This window comes from Electrophorus electricus, chromosome 14 (genome assembly GCF_013358815.1).
Source record: "Electrophorus electricus isolate fEleEle1 chromosome 14, fEleEle1.pri, whole genome shotgun sequence".
NCBI lineage: Eukaryota > Metazoa > Chordata > Actinopteri > Gymnotiformes > Gymnotidae > Electrophorus > Electrophorus electricus.
In genome coordinates, this window is record NC_049548.1 from 6,949,874 (window position 1) to 6,959,617 (window position 9,744).

At 38.1% G+C, this 9,744-nt stretch overlaps 1 protein-coding gene across 1 annotated transcript; it reads right to left on the minus strand.

Moving 5' to 3' along the window:
• Window positions 1-1,757: 1,757 nt before the first annotated feature.
• Window positions 1,758-6,577, minus strand: LOC113579409 (ectonucleotide pyrophosphatase/phosphodiesterase family member 7-like). Its single transcript, XM_035533546.1, has 8 exons — window positions 6,331-6,577; window positions 5,926-6,071; window positions 4,965-5,597; window positions 4,532-4,775; window positions 4,290-4,401; window positions 2,385-2,605; window positions 2,269-2,291; window positions 1,758-2,075 (listed from the first exon to the last, which is right to left on the minus strand). Exons 1-8 carry the CDS (start codon window positions 6,575-6,577, stop codon window positions 1,758-1,760), a joined length of 1,944 nt encoding a protein of 647 aa, XP_035389439.1.
• Between the last annotated feature and the right edge of the window lie 3,167 nt (window positions 6,578-9,744).

Genomic DNA, 9,744 nt, shown 5'->3' on the forward strand with positions numbered 1-9,744 from the left:
GTCTGTACTATATGTAACGCTACTATACGTAACTGTGTGGGTGCGTGCAAGTTCATGTGTCTGTCTGCGAATGATAGACCTATTTTTTTTATAAAAACCCTTATAAAAATATGCAGACTTATGATTATACTTCTGGGAGAGTGTTCTTTTCTAGTGTGCAGAGAGGAGTAGTGGAAGATCTCAACAGCCATAAAGAATCCTGGCATCTGGAGTCTGTATTGTGTGCTTTCCAAAATAAACATGTGTCATGTGTTTGATGGATAGTATAAGAAATACTTATCCATTATTATTTTTAAATATATCTTTTGTAATCCCTTTTTTTTAAAATCCCCAAGTCCATCACATACAACAAAACCAATTAGACAACTAAGTTCTGTGTATCTCTATCTAGTTGCTAGATCAGCTTTTACTGGAGTGATCCTGTCTTTCAAAACCTTCTGACATCCCTGACATGTCTCAGCATTACCTTTGTGCAAATGGTCTAAACTCGTCAAAATGGAATTACAATCCCACATTGATGAAAGACATGCATACCAATGAAGTCATGCTATTATATTTACTCTTTTATAATCATAAACAAGCTTTTATATATATATAATGATAAGCAAATAACAAAAGCAAGCAAACAACAAAAACATAAACTTGTTAATTAATTATGTGGATATGACATCCACTACCCTTTAAGATATAAGCTTCAGTGTACAATACACTTTGTGAACTGTTGTAGGCTTTAGAATGTACTGTATTGTGTACTTCTATGCCAGGGGCAATGTGCCCCCTAGTGGTTCATCAGTGCACAGACTGCATGAAGGATTTCAGTATACCACCACTAGTATTACCAATTTTATTCAGTTAAATAAACCTTATCTATCCACCTGATATAACTTATTTCTTTAAAACAAATCACTTGAAACTTGCTGGATGAGAGCTTGTACACAAGTGTGTAGACAAAGAGCATTGGTATAATGTTGTAAGTTTATTGTTAACAGGACATTTTCCTCTCATTGTTGATCTAGGCACATTATTCTTGAGGCTAAAATTCAACAACATTTAAAAATCATCTCTGACTTCTACAATCTCTTCTACTAGCACTGTTGCATGGCCAAATCACAAATATAGCACATAACTGCTACAACCTCTGTTTTAAAACATTGTTTGAAGAGGGATTATTTAAAACCAAATGGGTTTGAAAGTAAGTATGTAACAATTTAATGCAAAAAGTAAAATCAAGATGAAACTGAAATAAAATGAACTGTAAATGTCTACTAATGAACTTGAAGTCTCAGATTACAGCTACTGATGTGCCAGATCCATAGGTAATGAAATTAGTTTCTCTGATTGATTATTTGGAAATGTTTTGAGTTTGAAAATGTGTTTCTTATAATCTTGTTCATATCAGTATATATAATAACATTACCTTTGAATTTCAAAGACTTTTAAAAATGTAACCTCTCCATAGCAGTCACATGCTAGTGGGATAATTGTATCTCAATTATACAGTATATTCCATACGAGTACTTTAAAGTCTTTTCAAAGAATTTCTGATATAAAGTATTTTAAACTGTGTGTCTATCATAATAGAAAATAGCAGATTTATAACCTGTACTGACACTATACCCTTCCCCCAACACACACACAGTTAGACATCTCCTAAATCTTGCAGCTATGCTAGAGGTATTCAGCCTGGCAAGGGGAGAGACCTGCACCCACATGTTGGCGTGGGGAAAAGTTATCATGGATTAACGCCTTGTTTCAGCTCAAAGGAATGCCTCGCCATAACGGCCGTGGCGGGCTAGCAAGGGCGGGACGGGGCTCGCAGGCTTCGGATGGGGAGGTGTCGACTCAGTTTTTCCATGGCTCTCACTTTGGAAGAAAGGCCTGCAGGCCGGCCGTACGCTGACACCTCCCTGACAGGTATGTCGCGGTGTGCCAGTGCCAAGGCGGCGGCCCGTGCGTCTCAGTAAATCCGTCGTCGCGAACTCCTCCGAGGTCTCACCCGAGTGCAAGGCGACACAGTTCTTGTCGGCGCCCCGTAGGACAAGGCCGCTGGCAGACAGGTCGTTTGATCGAGACCACTACGGCAGCCCGGCCAGTTCCTGTGAAATAGTTAGGATGGTTTTGAACCTCATTTACTCTAAGAGACATGCAGAGTTATGCTAAATTGGCTAAATTGAGGAGAGCATCTTTATTATTAATAAAGAGCATGCTGCAGTTTCCTGGCTGCCTTGCCTTTGTGTGATACAATACACTGTACTCTCTTATCCTGACCTTAATGTTGAACTGTACCCTGTCTGTATGTCACAGACGTACAGAAAGAGAAAAAGAGAAGAATAGGAAAGTTAAAGACAGAGATAGCGGCACAATGGGAATGTTTGACATCTTACCTCTTGGTTGATGGATTACTAGGGAGAGTATTAGCATGGCCCGGACCGCTGCTAGATTGTTGCCATAGTGTAAAAGTGCTGCTCCTCCATCCAGGATTCCAGAGTGAAATTCACTTGTGTTTACACCACTGTGCTCAGTGGCAGACTTCACAGCCATAACAGCTTTACAAAGACAGTTAACACGAGGTGGATACCGAGTGATGCATACACTTCCAAGGCAGCTGAGAGTAAAGTAATACAGGAGAGGTCCCCGACTTATTCAGTATAAACAGTAGTGGACTGCAGCTAAAAGTTCGGGAATGGTCTAGCAGCTGAGTTTAATTACAGGTAATTAAAAGCTAGAAGGATCCTGTGAGTTTTTGAAGTGAGCTGAACAATGATGTGCAAGGAACTCTTTAGGTGGTTTAAATGAGAGAATGTCTTATCAACAGACGCTAAGGGATGAGCAGACAGTGTCCACAGCAGAGAAAGAGAGAGAGAGAGAGAAAGAGAGAGAGAGAGACACACACACACACAGGAAGAGACACAGAGAGAGAGAGAGAGAGAGAGAGAGACAGACAGACAGACAGAGAGATAGAGAGAGACAAACAGGCAAAAAAATAGAGAGACAGAGAGAGACAGAGAGGGAGATGTTATTGCCCTGGAAGATGGATTGGAGTCTGGAGCATGTGCCAGGGGGGAGACTCCACATTTCCAGACTGGCTCTGTTCTACTCTGGCTAGTAACTGTATGTATGTGTGTGTGTGTGTGTGTGTGTGTGTGTTATATATATATATATATATATATATATATATATATATATATATATATATATATATATATATATATATATATATATATATATATATATGTGTGTGGGTGGGTGGGTGTATGTGTGCGCATATGTGCGTGTGTGCACATGTGTGTGTGCAAAGGGGGTTACACTGCAGCACACTGTTCAAACTGTTTATGCATACCAGCCTGCTCTGAGTGCCTCTTTGTCATGAGCTGTTTACATAAACTTATTTTAGGAAAATTCCACATGACTGGACAGGATTTCATCATAAATCACTGAATTTGCAGCTTTGTGTAATGATAACTTCTGTCAGTCATTTAGTCTTCCTGAGGTGTCGTCCTTTTTTGCCAAGTCTCAGTGACACAACGACAGCTTATGTGTAAGAGTGCAAGCGCCTGGGCTTGGGTGGGCTTAGTTCTGAGGTTTCTGAATCTATCACGCATTAATTTAATTTCTGCTTTTATTTCCATTGTTGCATTTTCTCCATTTAAATTTTCTAAATTTGGCTGCTGTTGGCCTGACGGTATGCTACACAAACTGTCTACACTAGATGGCAATAGAGAGCCAAAACACAAACCCCATTCCCTTTCACATGAGATTTTATTAAGGCAATGAAGACAGAATTGAAGTAATGTTAAATGAAATGTAAGAAAGAATGTAAGGCCTTTTGAACTTTGATTAATATTAAATGGGCATCTTGATACTCTGTGACAATATGGCTGTATTTTTGTTTATCTAAATCAGCTATTATAAATCAATATAGCTCTGAGACACAATTATCAATTACAATGTAATATGTCAAAGTTACATTCAGCTATTAACAAAAGGGATGAGGAAAGTGCTGAGCAAACTGAACAATAAGTTAAATTCATTCACTGTGAACAGCTACTGCAAAATCATTGGTTGTTAAAACTTAATTTTATAATTTATGCAGGAAATTATTCAAATGTCACATTAATAATGAACATTAATCAAATGTCCTTGTGTGTGTGTAAATGAACATACACATTCATTACAACGTTCACTGTTTAGACCTAGAAAAACATGAAAAAGAAGTTATTTTTTCTCTTTATTCTTTATGCTCACTGTCCTTTTTAGTATGATAAATGTGAATACGTAGCCACCTTTACCTTGGTTTTGCTTTGTGACGCCTATAGATGTGACAGGTTGAAACAGTCACGAAGACAGCTACCAGAACCCCTACTGTAGCTAGGCCAATGACGAGACTCATGTCATATGATTCTGATTAAAACAAGCAAACAAAAAATGATGATAGTGTATGTAAGTTGCAAAATGCTGATAGAATGTAAACATTAAGAAGTTTGGGAAATCAAATAAAATTTTATTCCTAGTCACCTTGGTATGAACTCACCTTTGGGATTACACAAATTCCCACTGGTGACTAATAGGTGTCTAGTGATGTCCAGGGATCCATCATTGATCTCAGGCTTAATTCCAAGTAGGTGACACATTAAGGGGTACACATTGACAGTCTCAAAAGGTCCCACCAACAGGTTCTTTTGGAAGTCTGGCCCCACTGCCCTGAAGAAAGGCTTCATTTCCAAAGCCTGGTTATCAAAGCCATGTTCTCCTTTATTGTTCTGAACTGGCAATAGCTAGGAAATGAAAATGAAGCAGTTTGTTGCATTTGCATTCTTGAACAGATGTATTTCACCTACGCAACTCAATTTTCCCATCCATGTTATGCGCACACACACACACACACACACACACACACACCTATCTCATAGAAACATATTGCACATTTATATTTTGCAAGGAATTGTTGATTTTTGAATGCTTACCCCATTGATTAAATATCCAGAGTCAGCGTACAGAATGATGGGTAAAATGCGTGGATGATTTGAATAATGGAGACGAGCAGGCATGTCTTCTTTCTTATAGACATGCAGGTTAGGATGGGCACCTTTTAGTGTGTTGTACACCTTCTCCAGCATGCCCTCTTTGGGCAATAGCAGCGCAGTAGGGCCATAGTCCACCAAAATGAACTTAATGTCCTTGAAGGAGAACCCTGGGATTTTGGACAAGATAATTTGCTTCACCCCAGGCCCTTTCAACACAGTGGCCATACCGTGATCAGCAGTGATGATGATGTTCAGGTGGTCGGCAAGGTCGTACCTCTTAGCAGCCTCGCGTATAAAGCCAACAGTGCGGTCCACCATTTGGACTGCATTGCGCCGCTCTGGGGAGTCAGGACCGTACTTATGTCCTGTTGCATCGGGCTCACCAAAATAGAGTGAGACAAAGTCAAGGTCCTGTGCTTTAAACCAAGCGCCCATGACCTTGTCCACATTCTGTCTCCAGTCTGTCTCATTGGAGTAGTTATAGAATGGAGGTTCCACCATGCTCACTTGCACCCTTTCTTTCTGATAGGTTGCCGCAGTGCCTGGAAAGTGCAAGGAGCCTGTTTTCAGCCCCTGAAAGAGTGTCAAGTAACAAGAAGTTCAGTGTCTGATCGGATACAATATATTTCAAGATCAGGGAGCCTGAGGAACAGTGGAAACTGCAATTCTAATCATAAAGCTTAAGGATTCTGGAAAGTGTGGTAAAAGTACATGGCCTCAAATCCGTAATCACTGGGTAGTGAAATGTCACATAGATTCCAGTAATCTTGCACATACAATGTATTCTGTCACTGGGCTCTGAAATATGGCATGTCTCCAAGCTGTACATTTTTTGACTGAAGTATTCCAGTGGTTCTGTTTGCATCTTTTGTTTTGGGAGAGTAATGCAAGCAGGCTTTACCTGTCTTTGAGCTGTTATCCATATAGGTAAACTGCCATTGTCCCAGTAGTCATCAACAAACTGGGCCATGTAATATTGCTTCCTTTCTTGAGTAGTGGTGTTGAACCACATGTTGTGGATCACTCCATGATTCTCAATGTACCGCCCTGGACAGATATGGTTCAATATATGAAACCATCTAAAACTAATATAGACCTTGCTAGTGGTACTTTACGTTCTTAAATGCTATTCCATTTAGTCACATAATGGTGACTAAAGACAAAATACTTTGTTGCATGCATTTGCAATCTTTGGTTTATCTCAGTGATAAAGTAATAATATTGTTACTCACTGTTATTCCCTTAAATAACAGATCTGCCAATTCACTACCTATTCAGGCTTTACTGCTCGTCTGTGTCCACTTACCTGTGAGTAGAGTAAAGTGAGTGGGGCTGGTGATGGTTAGATATGGTGGGGTGACGTATGTAGCTTTTACTCCTTCCTCAGCCATCTTGTCCAGATTTGGGGTGTCCACATCCCGGTCATAGTCCCACCTGAACCCATCAAAGGAGACTAGCAGCAGTTTGTGCCTCTGCCCAGGACAGAGCTGTTGGACTGGAGCAGAGAGAGCTGAAGGAATGGCAAATAGCCAAAGACTCAGTACCCACAACATGACAAGAAGAATTCTGCAAGACTCAGACACACAGAGTCGCATTGCATGCTCATGGATCAAGGACCCCTTTCTCTACTCTATTAACTTTGATCTGCACTTCATGCTATTTGAACTTATCTTAAGTTTTATGAGCAGATTTGTTCATTTTATCTTATCAAGACAGGCTTTACCTGGGGTTATGAAAGTGCTTACTCCGCACTTTTCACCAGCTGTAAAACTTGGATCTTAAACAGTAATGTTGTAATATTTAAGCCTGTTTATTTGTATAATGATGATAATGTGTGCCTATTATGGACAGACATCTTCATGATGTCAGGATCAAATAAAAATCAATTATTTCATTGTTATTTATAAAAAAACATTATCAGTATTTTTTCCCTTGATGGTCTTGCTAGATCGTTGCTTTTTGAAATCTGTCATAGTCTGGCAAAAGAAGCAATTGAAGGTTATTGGCAACAAAATAATGTAAAAGAACATGAAAAAAAAAAGAAAGTAAAGAAAGAATAAAGATGGCTAGGAATTCAATGAAATAAACTGGACATCATTGCTAAAATATGATGTCACACAAAGTTATGTTCCCTGTTCCAGAACTACTATTATGACATAATGGATCAGGTCATAAACCTATACTGAAAACCATTGTTCCAAGGATTTCTTTAAGGGAGCATTCATTCAGAATGAGCTATCTGGCATTTATTATAAAGCAGAGTTGAAAATATACAAACAATTATATATATGAGTGAGTGTAGAGAGAAACAATTGTGACTTGTAATGAGCATAGGCCATTATTATTAGTGAACTCAAGCAGTGTGTGCATCGCTGTAGAGGAGCCACACCAAATTCTGTGTGGAATTTAAAACATTCTGCACTGGCAGACTTGTAATACCACAAAGTGTATGAAAATATTTCATCATAGGTGAGTGCAACGGTATCATATCTAGCTAAAGGTGTGATTTGCTTAATTTAATAAGAAGATAATATTCTGTTATACGTTATATTCTGTTATAAATATTCTGCTGTATTTGAGCAATGACACAAGTGGTTAGATTGTTAATGCCAAACTTTCCAATTTCTTGGACCTTAATGGAGTGGCGTGAAAGACATGAGAATGTCTATCCCTAGAAAGAACTAGGTGATTATAACCTGAATTGTTAAACTAAACTGATAGGGTTGTTGAGAGAAACAAATAGAATATACTTATTTTGATAAATAATTTAAAGATAAAAGGTAGTCATCTCTCCTTATTTGATTGGTTGAGAGCACCAGCAGAGAAGTTTATGCAAGTCTCAGTTGATTCTGATAATATGCGCTATTAATCACACAAAGCTTTATTAATTCAGATGTGTCAGTTATTCCTTTCAAGTTTAATTTTTGTTTATCAAATCTTTTGCAGTGTCAGTCAGAAGTGTCTGAACTAGCAGGTTATTGGGTCAGCACACATGATACAACCTGCAAATGTTTGTGGAACCTTGTGTAGGACTGGTGAAATTTCACTGTTATCCAGTTGAATGGTGTTTGTTTATCTTGTAATTAAGATTAGGACTGGACTAGAAACTTATGCACCAGTCTTAGGTGTAAAATAAAACTCTTAAGACACATGGCAGAATGAAGCCAAATTCCCTTAGTCCTCTTCCGAGAATATTGTGCTTATGAGCGTGGTTGTGGCTGGGGGTCTTTAAGGGTCTGAAGATTATTGACACAGCTGAAATTCCAACAGAGGGCGATATTCACTACAGTTCAACTGAAAGAAACAAGCTACACTTCATCTCTCGCTTTTCTTAAGCACATGCTTTAACCTCCTCTTAAGACCCATGTCACTGTGAAAGCAAATGCCCTTAGTGTTCTTAGGAGAATGTGATGTTTCATAATTTTAAGAGACATTTGATAAGATTAGATAAACATAAAACACTATCTAATCATACTCTATGCATAAAGAGGTCATAAGCCTTGCAGTATAGAATATTAAATTGGCAGGTATCTGTATTTTGTTAGGGAGCCACAGATGTCTGTATGTTGTTTTGTTGTAAGGGTGATGCTTCTGGTAAAAAAAACACTAATTTAAATGTGAACCTTTATGCTCCCAAAGCCATAAAATCTGCAGGACCTGCTGGGGAGCATAATTTGGTCCTGTTATGCTACTTTCTGTAACCACTATAAATTAATTCATAGACTTGGTTCTTTAGATAACTCAGTTTCATGTGCTCTTGTTATATTCTCTGTGGGGCACACCTTCATGACTCTAGAGATAATCTAATTTCATAGAGTAATAGAGTTTATAATGCATCTACTGCCCCTACCCATCTACTTTGTAAATACACAGGGACATCTTGATATTTCTGTTAGTTGTATCACTACTTCATCTGCAAGTATATTGGTTTAGTATATAATAGCCTGTATAGACAAATCCAGCATGATGATAATGCGTCTCAAGTTTTCTTTGAGCAGGCTGTTTGGAATTAGTTTCTGACAAATTTAGTTAATTTTGTTTATAATACATGCAGTGCAAAACAAGTGTTTTGAAATAATGCTTTTAAGAGGATTAATTGTTACTGAGGAGAGGGAATCTGTTTAAGAGATGTTATATTTGAATAAAACAACTTCAAAGCTTAAGCATCGCACAGAAATAAACTATAATCTGCAATTATAATTTATCTGTAAACAAAATTACGTCAGTAATGTCTGGAGTTAAATTATGTAATTCAAATAGTTTCTTTGTATACGAGCCACCCCCTTCACAATGAAAGCAACCAACCAACAGCAACAACAACAACAAAAATCTATGACAGAGCACTAGCTAGGCTAATTGGCTATTTTTTAATGGCGTCGTAGTTTCTTTCTACAAACGTGCCACAATGAACAGGAGTCATTTTTTGATCATCTTCAAAGTAGTTGAAATTCATGCTGAATTTATGATGGTCAGTTAACTAAAATAATCTATTAGTTGATCTCAAGTCAGTTAATTATCAATTAAACACAGAGCATGCGTCGACGTTGATTGAGAGATCCATAGATGGGTGAAGTATACAAACATGGCTGCTTTTCATTAAGCAAGTTAATAATAAAACAGGGTGTTTTTGATGTAATGGACACTGTCGAAGAACTTACAATTTCAAGAAAAAGATCGACAGGACACCGCTATTATATAGGTACCGCTGTTATATAGGTAC

What these genes read in the sequence shown, in the direction of transcription:
- LOC113579409 (XM_035533546.1), bottom strand. Translation starts at nt 6,577, where the DNA reads ATGTTGTGGGTACTGAGTCTTTGGCTATTTGCCATTCCTTCAGCTCTC. An exon ending in TCACTTTACTCTACTCACAG is followed by an intron (nt 6,072 to 6,330) that starts GTAAGTGGACAC and finishes ATATCTGTCCAG; the next exon opens with GGCGGTACATTGAGAATCAT. An exon ending in GAATTTGTGTAATCCCAAAG is followed by an intron (nt 4,402 to 4,531) that starts GTGAGTTCATAC and finishes TGTTTTAATCAG; the next exon opens with AATCATATGACATGAGTCTC.